Genomic DNA, 18,257 nt, shown 5'->3' on the forward strand with positions numbered 1-18,257 from the left:
TTTCCCAGACTTGTTTTTAATGTAAATAATATGTGTGGCCAAAGGGATTCCCTTAAAAGTTATCTGGAGAGCAGATAAGAATGACAAATGGCTTTGTCTTCTACTTGAAGCAGTTAAGATTATCACATACATTAAACCATCTACAGTTAGGTTACATGGAGCTATCAGTCAAGAAGGCACCTGTTTAAATTATAGAACAGGAAATGGCAATGATTCAAATTGCCATTAATTCCGGACTACTGAAGTAGGATCAACATAGACATTTACGTGACAGATGCCACTCAAGGTGTGGGTGCTCATTTACATTTTTTCCTAGAGAAAGGTGGTACAAAAATCACTCGGGTATTCTTCATTCACAATTTTTATTTCTTGCAATTAACTTTTGTATCTTCAAAGTCGATTTATCTTTTAAAAAATTAATACTTCTTACTCATCATACAATCCACCCCCCTCCCCCAAGGAAAACAAACCCAGGGAAGGAGTAATTTGGGGGGCAGTTGAAATAGGTACTCTAGGTTCGTGACAAAGGCGACAAAGGCTTCTCAGCCTACCATCCTATACATATACAACAAAATGGCAGCACCTCAAGTTCACCTGAATGAAGTTCCAAATCCCAGCCCTAGGCAGGTGACACAAGTGAATGCCATGGGAATAACAATGGAGGCTTACTCACTGGCTTCCATTTCCTTTCCATGGCACTTAGCAGTCTTCAAACTCTCACTCGGGAAAGTCAAAAGTAAGCAAATATATAGAGCAACATTTTGACCCATCCAGGAGTAATTTTAAATGAAACCAGAAATAATTTATCTGGGCCACAGAAATAAATTTGTTTTATCATGTTTTTCATTAAGTCCCCAGCACCTGAAGTACCAAGTTCTAATAATGGGCTCCTAAAGGCATGCAGTTTTTCACACATCTACTTCAAAGAATTTCTTCCACTCAAACATAGCACAATCAAGGATAAAATATTTTTGGAGGCACAGGAAGAGCACAAGAACAAGTAAGTATATATATGCTGAGGCCCTGTGTATGACCAAGATGGTAACACTTCATATATAGAAGCAGTGAAAGCTGTTAAAGTGCTACTTACAAAGGATAGTCTAACATTACACACAACTCAACTGCACTGCTAAATATGGTTGTCTTTATTTTCTTTTTCCTTGCCCAGCCCTCTCTAAACAAAATAAAACTACAGGACTGAAATTAACAACCCATTAAAATCAGCAATAAGTTATGAAAATCATAAAGCTTTTTTTTTTTTTTTTTAAGTAATTAAGGGTAGTTAAATTATTTAAAGTATACAAGTTCAAAGAGCCAGGGGTAGGGTCTCCGAGAAGGCTTCCTGGGGTAAGGGAAAGGGCCAGGGGGAAACTTGGGAGGTTGAAAGACAAAGGGAACATGTGACATCAAAGTGCAGGCTAGGAATTCCATGTAAAATAACATTTCTGAAAATATTGATAAGAGCAACAATAGCACCTGCACGGTGGGATTGTGAGGAAGGAGAGAGACTGCCTGTAGGAAAACGGAAGCAAATCTTTACATTAAGATGAGACAAGTGCCGAACTTAACTATGTTAACTATGATAGTGTTCTTACTATAGATACCAGGTGGTTAAAGGTGGTCAAAGGTAATGATTCTAAAAGAAAACAAAAACAGCATTGACCTTTTTTCTACCTAGCCCAGACCTCATTCATTTTTTGCACTATAAAGAGTGAGGTGTGAGGTGTATTATCATTATCAAATGCTGCATCAAAATAGATGATTTTTTCCCATGTTTTTCCACTATAAAAGACATCTATGTTTTTTTATGGACAAGCTTTAAAAAGATGTCATTTTGGTTTTCAACACATACAAACAGTTATCAAAATCTGAAATAAAAATGCTGCCCTGGCTCAGACCTTGGCCTGCTAATCTGTGTGCACAACTCCTCTGGCCCACGCAGACATAGGCACGTGGAGCTTTTTCCTTCTGGCCCCTCAATTGGAACTCACAGGCTCTGTGTGGTAGAGGCGGCCATGCACGGACGGCCCCCATGCTGCCCAAAGGCCTAAGGGCTGCTAACTGGCGGTTGGGTGCCCTAGTGCTAACAATGCAGGATAAGGTTGGCTTGCTTAGCATGGAATCCAAAAGAAAGCTGAGCTGCATGATGATCCCTTTCAAAAGGCTTCATGGGAGTCTCTCCTTTTGCAGAGCATGAAATGAATTTTTTTTTTAAATTAAAGAATTGATCATCCACAGGCTTCACAAGGTGTCCCAGGCGGAGTTTTAATAGCTATCCAAGACTAATGCCTGATTATCTTGTCTTGTCATTACTATAGGTTTGATTTTGTTTTTAGGACCATAAATAAAGCTCAAGAAGGGTTCATATCCCATCCTTAAATGTGTCTACTCAATGTAGTACGAGCAAACTAGAAAAGAAAAAAAAGAGGATAGAATTTCCAATGTCCTCTTTCAAATCAAATCAAGAAAATGACACACAAGATTTCTGCTGCCATTAGAAATTGTGATTTTCAAAAATGAGTATTTGAATATTTGTTCTGCTGGGGAAGCTCTGCCCCACTTTTTGCTAAGTGTTTGCTTAAATAGAGGTCTTCTGACCCTTTTGTTCAAGTATAGTTTGGTTTAATTTTAAAGAGGAGACTGCATCATGAACCCAATTTAAGAGATTGTTTGGATTGAATTGGCCCAGTAAATATTTTGCCCTGCACTGTTATGTCATGCTGGGTTCTAGGAAGTGAACGAAAGTTTGACACTGGCACTGGAGTAACCCTCGTCACTCCCAATACTCTGCAGGCTGCTGTGGTCATCAATGTCACTGATGCTGGTGGTACTGATATTGTCCACTTCTCCATGGGAGAACTCTGTGCTTTCAACATCCACTTCAATCTCCTCTGCCAAAGGGAAACAAGGAAGAGCATTAGTAATCTAGTATACGTGCACTTTCAAAAACTAACAAGGCATGAGGAAAAGTGATTAATTTTTATAGTATAAAATAATTGTTATACAGGTTATTATCAGTGATGTCTGAACAGAAGAATGCAAAGGTGAAGAATGCAAAGGATGTATTTTTGCGAAAGGAAATGTCTGGTGTACAGTGGTGGTCTCAATTTAGGCAGCAAGTTTACTAAAGCCTTTGACGCCAGTCTGTCTGGACCTCCCACCAAAAGCATTCGGCTTATTTGGGAATTAGTGCTTAATATTAAAAGATCCCAACCCCAAGTGGTTTAACAACATCTGTTTTCCATTAAACTAGAAACTAATTCTCACTGCTGTTTATTAATCAGAGTTGCCTTAAAAGTGGAAAAAAGGATAAACTTAATATAGGCAAACTAGAAAATTTATCCGTCCAGGTCTTTGGTGCTATCATTCTACAGATACTTCTACAGTTTTCTAGGATTCGTCATAATAAAGATCTTTGATTATTCAGTAACGAAAACAAGCTGATCATTATAAAGTGGACTTTCTGGGATTTGTCTTCAGTTTAATTTTCTTGCATCAAATATAGCTTGAAATGAGGGCCTGACGCTTAGTGAGATCTACAGTAAAGATTATAGTAAAGGCATTTTAATGGTGGTACTTAACTTTACTTCAAAAATCAAACATGATTAAAAAAGACCCTAAATACATTTGACCCAGCTATTGATAGGTATTTTGCTAAATACTACATATACAATCACCAATAATAAAAAGCAATACACATTTAAAAAGATAAAAGACAGTTAAAAAATTGTTTTCCCCTAACAATGAACTCAACGTTCTTCAGTTCTCTTAAACAAACTCAAAGCCTGATGTTTCCTATTTGGCACTGACTTGAAGGGTTCACACTGATACAATTGCTTTAGGAGAAAAGTGGATTCTTGCTGAGCCCAAGAAGACAGAGTAAGTTATTTCAAAGAGTGTAATTTTCAAAAGGGCTTGATGCTTCTTCAAAAAGTTTTAGAGATCTGTTTTTAAAATGTAGGCAGCTGTCCAAACAAGCTGTACAAATAATCCTATGAATTCATAACTATTTGTTTCGTACCCATAATGCTTCACAGGGTATTTAGTGTTTCCCAGTATCACAAACACTCATCCAAGCTACAACTGGGAAATAAAATCAAAACACCCTACCTAACAGAGCATCATGCTCTCAACTCAATCAAAACAAAGTAAAATGATAAATTGCTCTAGCCAAATGGACTAGAGATGTTACTAAAAAATACTGGAAAAGAGGGCTGCCAGATAAGAACAGACCTAGATCAGGTACTAGCACACTGGGAGTACTAAAAAAATGAGAACTCTAATGATGAAGATACACCCTCTCTAAAATGTGGAGGTGGGTAGGTACAAAGAGGCAATAACAGCAGGAAGAGTAGTTCACATAGCTAGTAAGCAGAAGACTAGGACTAAGGCTGCTCCTGATTCCGGGTATTTCTGCTACACCTCTCACTGTCTCTCATCTCACAAACGTAGCATGTCCTAGAGGTTCTTGCTGTTGCCCCTGGCAAACTTCTGTTCTCCAAAACTGAGAGCCACAAATAAACGTTTACATAAGCAAAACATCAACAAAAATAACAAACCCAAGGACTCTTATTCTTATGTTAAAAGGATTCAAAAACCAATTTTAAAATCTCCTACAGAATATAGGAAATTTGAGTATTAAAAAGAAAAAGAATGACATACAATGTATACGAACAGACTGAAAACATGAGTTCATAAAATAATCAAAAACAAACAGCAAAATAAAAAGCCCTGTTACTTCTGGAGGCTGCTAAGGCACCAACTTATTCAGAAAATTGATAAAGCAAAAACAACAAAAACAAGCATTTACCCTATCTTCCCTGTATTTCAGAGTAACCAAAAACTTGAGGAAATATTCTTCTTTATAGATGAAAAAGTTAATAAACAAAGAATGACAGAATTAGAAAATGACTATTTTGTAACGCCTAATGAAATAATTGGGGCAACAATCATCAATGATTACTAAAACCATTAAATGAAAGGTTGATACATTTGCGTAAATGTATCAAGATGACATAACGTGAATCCACTAACCAGTGTTTTCACTACAGTGGGACAACTAGACATAATATTGATGCAATAGGAAGTATTATACAGCACCACCTATTAAGTATTCTTGCCTCAAAAAAGAACCTGAATTTAATCAAGCCACTAGAGCTATCAACCAGTTTATAGGAAAATGAGAACAGAAGAACATGTTAAATGACACCATGAGGTTTCAATCAGCCAAATCAAAAACGTGGGAAATTCTGTAAGAAAAATGGCAGTTTCCACAACAAATAGCATTGAAAAAAAAGTGGGAAGGGAAAATGTTATAGATTAAAAGTATCTTAAAAAGTACAAACAAATGCAGTGTGGTCTCTGGATTCTAACTTAACGGTAAAAAGCCATTTGGTAAAATGCCGTTTTTGAGAAAATCTATCACAGAAACTGGGTATCAGATGACATTAAATAAGATCTGATTTTATTAATTTTGTGGGATATTATGATAGTATTATGATTTTGTTTTTAAAAGTCCTATTTATTAAAGATACATAACTGAAGTATTTAGGGACAACAATGGTCATGTTATCTGGGATTTAAAAACATTCCCAAAAAAATGGTGAGGATGAGGGTGGTGGAGATAAAACAAGAAATGACAGAATGTTGACAGCTGTCCACACTGGGTGATGGATACATGAGAGTTCATTATTCTATTCTGCTTTTGTGTATGTTTGAAAATTTCCATAATAAAACGTCAAGAAATTCTGTAAAAATTTCTTTTTTGTTTTAGAATCCTTGAGATCTCGTGAGCTCTTATTTTCCCCAAATGTAAAGCTAAAACTCACCAGAGGTATTGCTGCATAAATTATGTAATCACTATGCTGTACACCTGAAAGTGATATAAAATACTAGAATGTCAACTGTAACAGAAAAAATAAATAATTTTTTAAAAATCACCAGAATTTACCTCTGGGATCTTTTATTGTGGTGTGAAGCCTGATGTAGTGGGAGCTACAGATGAATAGATCAGTGAAATTCAAATAATTTTTTTTTTGTTTAATTTTTGTTTTTAAATTCTGCCAAAGATAAATGTTCTGGGACAGACGGAAAGAGAAATGAGGGGTGTAGTACTTTAAAATACACATATAAAGATTAACATCGACAGTAATACAACACATCTACATCATGGATCTTCTTGATATAATAAATTGAGAAGAGCACATCATCCTCCTGATATTTCTTCCCCCAAATGTATAACCTCAATCTAATAAGAAAACATCAGACAAACCCAAATTGAGGGACACTGTATACAAGCTAATGTTCTTCAAAGGTGTCATGGTCATGAAAGAGAGACTGAGGAACTATCAAATGCAATGTGGAATCCTACACTTATCCTGTATCAGACAAAGGACATTCAGTAGGAAAGCTGGTGAAATTTGAATAAGGTCTATAAGTTAATAATATTGCATGAATGTTAATTTCCTGGTTTCAATAATTGTATTATGCTTATATAAGACGTTAACCTTAGGGAAACCTGGGTGAAGGGTATACGAGAACTCTGCAGTTTTCTACAGAAAATTTACAACTTTTCTCTAAGTCTAAAATTGTTTCAAAGTAGGAAATTAAAAATACATATATAATCAAGAAAAGTTCCATAGTTCATACAGGCGTTACTAGACAATGTTGTGATTGCATAAAATCTAGAAGGTTAGAGTGATGGCCAAAAAGAATGTAGACACAGTGCCTCCCAACCTACCCTCTCCTGAATGCAGACACAGGGGTGGTAGTGTTTCATTGGGGAAGAAGCACACTGCCTACCTCGCTCTGAATCAGAACGATCTGAAGAAATAGTTGATCCAATGCTGTCCATTCGTATCCGTTCCATCTCCTGAGGACCCTGCAGCTGTTCCAGTCGCCGCTTTAAAAATCTTTGTTCTCGTTCCAAGTTCTCTAGCTGGTGCTGGCTCTTCCTTTCAGCCTCTTCAAGTTTCTAAAATGATATTTAAATTTGTGTGTAGTTCAGTACAAACAGTAAAACTGACTGCTACCTAACATCTCAAAAGACTTCTTCTTTGGCAGACATGAATGAATATACAAGTACATAATGTGTACATATGAAAACATACATAAATACATATTTTTAAACACTGAAAATAGTTCTTTCTTCACTAGTTTAGTGCATGTAATGAATGCTACGTTACTAGGACAGCATAGTATTCTCAAAATCTGTAAAGTTATCTCCACGAAACAGAAACTTGCTCTGCATTGTCGTTTGATGGAAAAATACTGAGGGACACAGCCAAATGAAGTCATCTCCACCAGAGGGCACAACTGCCTTCCTTCTGGGTATCCGCAGAGTAATTGTTATTTTCCTAGTATTCCCAGCTCTTTAAATGGCCACGCTGTCAGAACAATTTCGTTTAATCAGGTTATGTTGCTCCTATCAGATTAGCTGGTAAGTTTTCAGAAAGATTTCTCTTGAGTCAGTTATTAAGGAGGGCATGGTGAGCTAGTTGATGTATGTGAGTAGGAATCATTGCTTCTAATGAAACCAGGACCGAGAGAATCATATGCAAATGTGAAAGTAAAAATTCTCACCTTGATGTGTGCTTTGGCTTTGTTGAGCAAACCAAGTGTTGTGTGCCTGGTGCAGTCTGGTCCTAGTGGAATCAGAACTTTTAAGCGTTCTAAACACAGGCGCAGATGAGCTCGTCTAAGAAAGACAAAAACGTCAAATCAGCACAGCCTGAATATTCCACTAGAAACATTGGAAACCTATTTTTAAGACAAGTAATAACTTGCACATTATTCAGTCTATAAACAATCATACCGCTTATTCTTCCGTTTCAGAGTATCTACAAGTGCAGGCATGCCTACTGATTTCCAGTCTCTGCCATTTCTGTTGTAGTCTACAGATACTGGTCACTTCAGATTATTATCCCCAGTGGGAACCCGTCAGAGATGATTTAATCTTTAACTCACCCCATAAACTATCTTAACTGTATTAACGTGGAAGTAGGAAAGCATACTAGGGCAATGATACTTGATTCTGAATGCCTGAAACTGCAGGTTAGAGTAAGGGTTTTCAGCTGGGGTACCCCAAGGGGTATAAAATACTCACAAATTCCCATTTCCTCCCTCCCACCTTTTACACGCACACACACACACACACACACACACACACCCATCCTACGTATCAGATTGAATCATATGGAATTTCTGGTATTCAACCATTTTTCACTTACAAAAATGGCAACTTCATCTGATCCAACACAATAGCAAAATTCTGTGACCAGCTAGGACAGGATCCTTAAGGCAAAATATACAGCTCTGTGGTCAATTCCAGCCACTGAAACCACAACCCATAAAACAGTCCCCTGCTTCCTAATAATCTAAGTGTACCAGCTCCTTAGCTTTTAATTTTTATTTCTGTCTCTTTCCCTCTCCTCTCTCTTACCACTTACTTCTAATTTTCTACACATGGGAAAAAGCCAGGTGAAAAATCCTTTACTAAAAGTCACTGCATTCTTTAATCCACCCATCCTGTGGGCAAGTTAGGGAAAATGTCTCCTGAAAATGCTAGCAGAGAGACTTATGGATTTACCTTCCCTGTACCCTAAAGGAAATATGATCACCATGGTGAGAGTTCTGGGTACATAATTCCAACCTAAAACAATGCTAGTCCACATCTTTGGTTCTGTGCTTCATAAGGCATAACATAATTCAGCAGTTAATAACACACCTGAAAACAAAATCCAGGAATGTGTTCATATTTTATCCCTACTCCTTAACTATTATTGAACATCTAGCAACTGTCTCAAATGTACCAGGCAAAACACATCCTCCATTTTCTCCTCAAAGAAGGCCAAAATGGTTTTATTAGCCCACTCACCAAACTATGCTTTCTCTGTCTTAATACACAAGAAATAATGTTAAGTGAAATTCTCAAATGCTAGCAATTTGAAAGAAGGGTGGCGAGCAAGGATGAGTAAAGATAGTGAGGTCAGAGATGTGGCTGATGAATTGTCAAGATTCCTCCAGTACCCACTAGCCCAGCTATAAGTTAAAGGTCTGTTAGTATTTTCCATTCCCAATCTCTCTAGTTCAATAACTCAAATCTAATAATTAGCTCCAGGCTGAAACCTGACATACCTGATATGGATAAAGGAATTTTTTTTTATTTTCGCTAAATTGAAGGTATAGCAATGAATTCCCCTTCATGTAATTTAATAAAGTCACTCTCCTCCCCTGCTGTGCTACCCAGAATTATAGACCCGTTAGCAAAATGTTCATTTTTAACTGGAAAACCTCTTAGGTGAGGACTCTTATATGATCACAGAGTGCTCTTGCTGAGCAGACTTAAAAAAAAAAAATCCATAGTAAAAAGTGCCTTTAAACTCTTCATTAGGATTATTACAGCATATGCCTAACAACTGTACTCATATATGACTGGAGGGTGGAGAGACTGGTAGTTCTCTTGCTAATAATTAGGGATTCCCAAGGGGGCTCAGAATTCAGTCATCTAAAAAAGTTAATAAAGCAACTAACTAGTAAAGTTGACAAGTATGTTGCTACGAGAATAACTTGTCAATTTTGTTTAAATTACTTTAAACAAGAAATTGAGAAAGACAGTGAATATATAGGAAATATCTTTGAGAAACTTCAGAATGATTCCTTACTATAGTTTCCTATCAAGGAAAAAATGGGTGGGTCAATTTTCTGTTTTGTGAGACCTAAGTTAAAGTCATATTAAAATTTGGGCAGAAATCAACTAACATAATATTAAAATGTCTATGTTTTCGCTCTCTATTCAGTTTTATATTCATTACATGACTTTTGTATACTAGCAATGTTCCAGAGACGTCCTTGAGTGGGAGAAGTAAAAAAAAAAAAGGTAAACTTTAAGAGTTTATAATCTAAACTACAAAACAAAGCATATTGTTTTGTTTCATTTGGTTCATAATGAGTCATAAAGATATCAAGCACAATAGAATCTGAATAAAAGGAGAGATTGTAATTGGAGGAGACATTCTTATAAAAGGTTGAAACTTGACTTAGGACTTCAGGGATATTGAATTTGTCTATGAAAAAGCAAGGATTTTCAAGTTAATTAAAAGACGAATAAAGGACTCAAACTTAAACCTACAATTAAAAATAACTTAGTTTCGAATATATGGTGATGGAAGAACTGACTCTGGGTGATGAACATACAATGGGATTTATAGATGATGTAATACAGAATTGTACACCTGAAATCTATGTAATTTTACTAACAATTGTCACCCCAATAAATTTAATTTAAAAAAAAAAAAAAAAAACTTAGTTTTTTCATTGGAGGGAAAACAACTGAGTTGGAATTCTACAAGGAAATATTACAGAGCCCCGCTCAGCAGTCTCGTGATCTATGACAGCACTGTCAAACCAGGAGCTCCCAGGCCACGCAAGCCAAGGTGTTAAGTAATGCCTAAATGAATAGAGAAGGCAGACTGTCCTCTAAAATATTTTTTATTAGCCACTACTGAACATTTCTTCAGCCACGTGATTGTAAGTGTGCTCCAAGATACAGCTTACACTAAGAAAACATACCCTGAGATACCATATCTCACAAAGGCCAATGATGACATTTTCTATGTTTTGTAAACACAGTCCTCCAAAATAGATAACAGTCTGAAGGAAGAGTGGTGAACGATGTATTCTGCTCTTCTGTGGGAAAAGCTGTATCTGTGGGAGCCAAATGTCATTTCTTAACAGTTTTTGTACTTGCAACTGAATCAGGCATTTGGAGAGTAGTATAACAAAGGGTTAATGGCAGTTGAAGGACAGCAGCTAACCAAGAGGGAGCCACACTTTTCAAAGTTGCCATCCAAATACTGCACACAGATTTCCACATGTGCTTATACGCCAAACATTTGGGTAAATGCACCGTTCCGAGAGCAATGGCTACCTTGTTACTGTAACGCGTATGGCACAATCCTTCTTGCCTTACAGTGATGCTGTGCTGTTTTTCACCCTTTCCCAGAGTCTCCCTGCTGGTAACCAGACTGCAAGCTTAACCACCAACAACCTAGAAAGGCCTATCTTTTGATGCCATCTGGTCTTTTCTTTTCTCGCCTTCATTCTCATGTGACTGGTGGCTCAGGAGCCTCCTGTACGTGGTTGACAATTCATGGGCTGTAAGACACTGGTGAAAGAAAAGAGGACAAGAGACAGAGAAGAAAAGAGCTTGGTTTGATATGAAAATCCTTATGCACTGAGTAAAAAATTGCAAGTACCATAAAGATGTTTTTCAAGTCTCCAAGGAGTGGAAGAGCTGACGCAGAGAACAAAGATTCATAAAAGGCATGATGGTGCACCTTTAAGCAAAATCGGGTAAGAAGGCCAGCGGAAGTTAAGGCTGCTGTGCTGACTATTCTGGTGAACACCAGACGAACCACCAATAGAAAAAAACCCTGACACTGGAAAATTTATGCAACTAGACTTGATCAAAAATGAGAAAAAAATTTAGCCCCCTGGTTAGCATTTACTTAACTTTTCACAACACATGCATAGCACAATAAAAACTATGAAACGAAAATCTTTCCGAATTTAGCACGAGAGACTATAAAGCAAAGATGATTAGACCTGCCGCAGGAGGTGCCCCGTGAGAAAACTGAAATTTCCTTTCTGAGAGGGACAGAAAAAGAGGATGGAGAGAGACCAAAGTACTTTTATTTTCAAAGATACTCAAGTCTGTTTTTAAGTGGGATTTAAATGTGGGTTTTACCCAGGGGGAGAGGCAATTCCCTGAGATAAACCCATTCGAGAGACGGTCCCACACCTTCAAAAAGGGCAAGCCCCTTGTGGGAAAAGGGAACAATCAGAGTCTGTTTGGCTTTTATTTTGGTAGATTGGGATCACTTTTCCCCGAAGGAGCCAATGCTGCTTTTGATTTCAAACCTTGTAAACTCTACTGCCAAACTGAAATATCCCAGAACATGAGGAGAAATGATTTTGCTATAAAATGTCCCCTCCTAGTCGCTGTGATATTTTTAAAGCATAGGTATATCAACCAGAAGAAGCACACAATGTTGACGATGAGAGGAAAGAATTCCCTTTCACAAAAACAAACAAACAAACAAAAAAACTGCAAGTCTCATATGATGAATGTTTTTCAAGTTGTACCTCGAAACTCGAATCCCTCTGCCCCACAACAATGAGAAACTCCATGCGCCTGCCCAGCCTCACCAGCAGTCCATTGGCTGCCGCCCTGGAAGGCACGGCCCTTCACTGCAAAGAACTTGCTTGTCTTTCATTCCTCCACTACAGGATACCAAGACTTTGCCAAGTAACTAAATCAAAATGGAAAACAAGTCAAGTGACAGGGACAGCACTTGTATTTTCCTCTCTGCTGAAGGTTACGCAACAGCCTGCTAGGCCTCCTTTGAGCCACATTCTTCAAAACTGCAGGGGCTTGTGGCCAGGTTTCCCAGCTCCCTACACAGCACTTGTGCACATGACAGCAGCTAGCTGCTTATCCTACACATTTCTCTACAATTGAATGTGTTGAGAATCTTCTGGAAAATCTCCCACATTTCCCAAAACAAAACATTTGCCTGCCTCCTCTTCTTATGAAAAATGACATTAAAAATGGATGCAGATACCAAGCACATTCATGCTGCTCATGAATTTTATTAACAAAAATCTGATCATATGCTGCTGTTCAGCTTATTTTGTTTTGTGAAATAAGAAAGCTTAGACAAGCAATTCCTATAAAATGGCATATGGTAATTATGTTTCACTTACAACTTATACTATATTATCTACTTCACAAAAAATAAACAGACTATTAACTCTCAGGTAGTCACACAGTATCTTGGTAAATGGCATTTCCCTAGCGTCACACGTGACAGTGTCATGGGGTTTGATGACAACAAAATAAAAACTCAGAAGAATAGCTGGGACCCTCTTCTCAGTTTTCAAAGAAAAGCTGCTTTCATTAATATTTCTCTTAATGCAACTGGTGTCTTACAAAATAGACAGATAGTAATATCAACAAATGTTATGACGAAGTTGCAGATTATATAAATTATATATACTATATAATATTATAAATTATTCTACCATCATATTGTCCGCCTCAGCACTGAAGGGCTCATTTATATACAATAGGAAATAAAATCAGTAAGGCTGAGAGACATGTTACTCACTCTTGGAAGGCTTTTTAAAAATCACTCTCTCCTAATAAAATCTAAGTAGTTCTTAGGGTAGAGAGCCAGAGAATATTTAAAGCCAAAAGGTTAAATATAGTAGGCCTTCCAGAAGTCATAGTTTTCCTCAAAGATTTGGAAGAAAAACACTATTTTATATAAAAACAAGCACAGATAATGCAAAGAATAACTTTTGAGATTAAAAAAACAGAACTTCAACTAAATCTCCCATTATTTCACACTGCATCGCAGGACGTCCAGGAATCTATGTGCAAACCTGCAGAGTGTATCACTGCAGATGACTGTCAGAGCTTTGGGCCTCAGAACATCGTTTTCTGAACCAGGGCTGGGACTATGTCTTTCAAAGGTTAGAGAGGGAGAAAGAGTAGAGAGGGAGACGAAAGGTGGGGAGGAGAGGGGAGAGAGATGTGAGTACTCAATAAATTAACGATGACATAATAGTGACATATTCTTTATCAAGCCACACCGATTTATTTAGTATTTGTAGCTCAGAGAAGTGCCACTCAGAAATAACAATGATTATCGGTAAACAATGAGCTCCACCCTATTATATCACTGAACTAGACATTGTAAAGATTTTTAAAAGACGCCAGTAGTAATCTTTATCCGTTTGAAGACGCTATAATTGAGCCTTCCGCCTACCACCTTTCCAGCCCCACTTCCCATTACTTCTTGAAAACCTCTTCCACAAACCAAATGTGCCTTTGTATTTACTGATTTCTCTACCTGGAATGCCTTTTTCTCCACCGTTCACCTACTTGGCATCTGACTCATTTGTCAGCCCACAGTCACACCATTGTTTCTTCCATGAGGCCTTCCTCGCCAAACCCCTTCCTCAGATAATTACTACTTGATTTTCACACTCATCACACTACATTTTAATTTTCTTCTAAATAAGACTGACTCCATCCTTGTAATCATTTCAGTTCTTCTAATACCAAGCAGAATGGCCCAGAGTGGGGAGGAAGGATGTAACAATTTTTAGTGGATATATCTGACTAGTCTCTAACTCACCAAAGTTGAGGTAACAATACTTGGGCCTCTAAACAGCATAATCAGATGCCAGGCCAACATTCATGAGAGCTCTGCTTACGATGCCAGAACTCTGCACTGGGGTTTGTGTGTAGCTGCGGTCACCCCCAAAGACAACTACATGCGGAATAACCAACAATCTCCAACTTAACTCTTGATTCGAGTTGACATCTTTTTTAATAGCGAAGCACAGAATTAAGGATTGCAGCCATTACAACAGAGTAACTTATCAAAGGATCGACAGGGATGGCAGACTAGGACCACAATGTTAAAGGAAATTCAAAATGAATTTTTTTAAATCCAATTTTTTGCCACCAATTTTGACTTTCTGACCTTATTAACAGGCCTCCTAGCAAGTAGAAAATCTGACTGGTATAGGTTTGGCCTCCATTCCAGCTGTTGTTCAAGAAATAGTGATAATAACAAGCAGGAAGGCATTTACTAAGGAGAAAATAGAAAACAAACAACTAAGAAAACCCAGGTATGGGAGGGAAAAGTCTAGAAAGAAGTACTCCAAAATGCAAGGGAGGAAAACAACCTAAGTGAGCAGTTTTTATTCCACCTGATAACATGAGAAATTAGTATTTACATAGTTTTACAAGATCCAAAGACTGCTGATCAGATGAAGCCTATAGAGCGCAAAACACACAAAGAAATTCTTTTTTTCACTGTCACGCATTCATCCCAAAGGAAGACCTGACTTTTGACAGCTCAGTTGAAAAATATAATTAAAATCTGGTTCCAGAGGCTTATGGTCTTCACTGAAACTAGCAAAAGGTACCTAATCTCCAAAGTGATTTAACAGAAATTGCTCGATGTCAATTCTGAACTAAATTTAGGTTCCGTGCATACATCTTATCCCCTCTGTTTATGAGGATTTGGTTTTATAAAAACAAAAACAACAACAAAAAAATGATCATTCATTCACCATATTTCTTCTTTGGTCACACAAGAACTTTCTGTATTCCAAGTTTCGAAGTCTGGGAAATAGGGCTACATCACTGGAGAAAACAGTGGCAATTTGTTCTAAATACAAAATAGCTTATTTTCCTTTGGCAACTCTCCAGGGGTTTGGGTGGAGGGAAAGGATACTCCTCTCTGGAGAGATCGGGCTCTGAACCTGGCGTACTGTCAAAACTTAGCTGTGGATGGGAGAGAAATTTTTTAAAAATTATTTATCTTTCACATCAATTTGGAAACTGATTAAAGATTTTTGCCTTATTAGCAGTTTTTCTACTCTTCAGCCTTTTGTTGGTGTTCATCCCTATTCTGGCAGCCCCCATTGGCTGATTTAATGGTACCAAGGGGCTGAGAAGTGTTGCTGTCCAAAAGAAAAAGCATTCTCACAGGGGCTGGGAAGGCAGTCTGCAATCACAACAGTAGCTACTTGTTAATTTTCTATTTGAAACACAGTGATGTCAATAGTATTGTACCCTGCCAGCCACCATGGGGTAAAGTACATTTTGAAACCAAAACAAACTTCCAACGTGCTGGCAAGTCAGATCTGAGCCACAGTGATAATGTTCTGTAAGACCTGCCCTAGTTTTACATACAAATGCACATAACAAGCATGAGTCTACTCGTCTATAAAAATTTAAGTCTAACCCGCACAGCCCAGTGCAACTTTTTATTTCATCAAATTACAGTCCAGAACGGCAGAGGAAAATGAAGAAATACTGTCACTGATCTCTACTAAACTGGCGACCCTATATAGCACAGGCAGCACGCTCAAAGAATGCTCTGTAATGTAAATGTTCATTTAGAAGCATTAAATGAAAAGAGCACAAGGGCTTTAAAAATGGCCCTGCTTATACGATGATCAGTATAATAGTTCATTTGAAGGGAGTGTACCCACTCAGGAGGAAAGACACATTTTATTAAATGGAGTAGTAACACTCTGGCCTAAGAATGACTAGATCCCTGGAAGATGAATATTCACAATTTGTACTAAATATGAGTAACCTGGAATAGGAAGCTAAATGATTAAAAGTGGTGACCACACTTACTACTGGCAGGCGGCAAACGGGTTTGGCATTGCTGGCCATCTGCCAATTCAGTCAAGCAGCCAGGGATTATTTTTAAAGTCCCATTTTCACACAATTTCCCTAAAATCAAAATGCACAGTTTAAAACAATTTTTTAAATTTTGTTTTGTTTTTTGGGGAAAAGGGTAAAATTTGGGCTGGAAAGGATAAAGAGCAATTGTTGGCTAACGTGTAATTAAAAAAAAAAATCCTGAGGTATTCACCGGGTATTTGGAAACTTTGGAAAAATAAGATTCATAAAATTTGAAACATAGTTCTGACAAGGACAGAAAATTAATGTTTTGGAGTTTGTTTTTATATCAAAGTTACTTAACTCATCTCATCTCTCTCTTTCATTATGCTTTATCACATTTTTTTTCTGACCAGAAAAGGCCCAAGAGTAGTAGTTCCTGAGAGTCATTTTTGGAGGCCTCCTCGGTAACACCTGGCACCTGTGCTGGGCACGCTCTGCTCTGATACATGTTTTCAGTGTTGCACTAGGGCACTGACAGATGAGCATTTTTAGGCAGGTGGAAAGTGAACATGCTGTAAGAACTGTTTTACTTTTTACAACCCTTCTGAAAAGGAAAAGGTAATTCCATGGATTAACAACAATTAACAATAGGCTCCTAAAAGGCAAACTCTTATCAGTAAAAAACTGGGTTCAAACTATAACTGAGTCGCAACGCTACACTTTGTAGACTTGTTTCTATTTACATTTGTCTACATCTCAGTTTGATTCTCCTCTGGTTCAGCCCAGGAAAAAATTAAATGAGAGAAGAATCAGAGATCTAAATTTATATGATTCCAGCCTTAACTTAATACCATTAAAGCTTTCTGTCCAAGAAGAACTGCTACTCAAGTTCCATTACACTTTGATTCTAGGAGAACAGCCCTGAAAAATCTACATTGTTCTGTGGCTTTGAGAAGGAAAAGCCAGGATGAGGGAACATGTTCCATTTTGTAACCACTGCCAATCAAAATCCTGGCTGTTAATCAGGTCAGGTTGTGCGGCTTTCTCGCCTAAGTATATCCCGACAACAAAAGCATAAAAACTGTTGCTCCAACCAAAGAAGGCGGTAGAGTTTGGAGGAGAACTTCGCCCAACTTGACTACATTTCCTTTCAGATATTAGAGATACTACAGGATGGAAGTCTTGAAACGCCGTTCAGCATTACCAGCATCTCTCAGGGAACAAAAGATATATGAAGGATCCTTTAAAATGATGAAAAATAAGACCCAAAATTTACTCAGTATTTTCTTCTAAGCACACCGATATTTCCTGAACATTAAAAGCCAGAAAATACAGTACATGTTTCCTTCTTCGTCTGACCCAATACACGCAGCAGTAAATTCCAACTGCTTCCAGGGGAGTTCTAAGAGCCCAGTGTCACCACACTGCTCTTTAGGAAAGCTCCTCCATTCAAAACTAGCAGCCTTACAACATTGTTCAGCTCTTGCGAAATTGCATTATGTTTACAAATGTTTTAACTGCAAAGATTGAATTTCCAATTGAAAAAGAACCTTATTTAGAAGAGACTGGATTTTTTTTTTTTTTCAGCTACGCCAAATACAAGCTGTTCTGTAAAGAAATAATTGTGAATCAAGCTGGAAGAGACTGAATCAAGATAGAAAAACCATACAGACATTACAATCCTAGAGAAAAATGCCATAATTGGTCACACCAATGATCCAAATGCCACAGTATGTTTTTTGTCAACACCAACAGATGGCTCAGAGAAACTAATGGTTTTCCTCCATGACAATACATATATATTATAGAAACATACCCCTAACATCTTCATACTAAAGCCCAATAGCGATGCTTTATCAAAACACTGATCTAAATTTCTTTGATTTTATTTTCATTTTTTATTAGGGTAATAAGTCCCTATATAGTTAGCACTGTGTAAAATGGAACTGTCTTCTTCATATTTTTTTTAAAATCCAAAAATTCCTCTTTTAAGCTTCCAGGGAGTATACTCCCCAATTCTAGTCATTATGATTTTGGT

General features: G+C 37.5%; 1 protein-coding gene across 3 annotated transcripts in view; it reads right to left on the reverse strand.

Annotated features, from left to right (window-relative positions):
- Positions 1-345: 345 nt before the first annotated feature.
- MXI1 (MAX interactor 1, dimerization protein) overlaps positions 346-18,257 on the reverse strand; it is a 73,653-nt gene continuing 55,741 nt past the window's right edge. For all 3 annotated transcript variants that reach the window (XM_019725104.2, XM_019725106.2, XM_019725105.2), the window contains exons 4-6: positions 7,582-7,696; positions 6,802-6,973; positions 346-2,891 (exon numbers count right to left, since the gene is read on the reverse strand). In XM_019725104.2, coding sequence (XP_019580663.1) covers positions 2,728-2,891; positions 6,802-6,973; positions 7,582-7,696 — 451 coding nt within the window. In that variant the 3' untranslated portion in view covers positions 346-2,727. The remainder of the gene's footprint in view (positions 2,892-6,801; positions 6,974-7,581; positions 7,697-18,257) is intronic.

This window comes from Rhinolophus sinicus, linkage group LG07 (genome assembly GCF_036562045.2).
Source record: "Rhinolophus sinicus isolate RSC01 linkage group LG07, ASM3656204v1, whole genome shotgun sequence".
NCBI classification, from domain to species: Eukaryota; Metazoa; Chordata; class Mammalia; order Chiroptera; family Rhinolophidae; genus Rhinolophus; species Rhinolophus sinicus.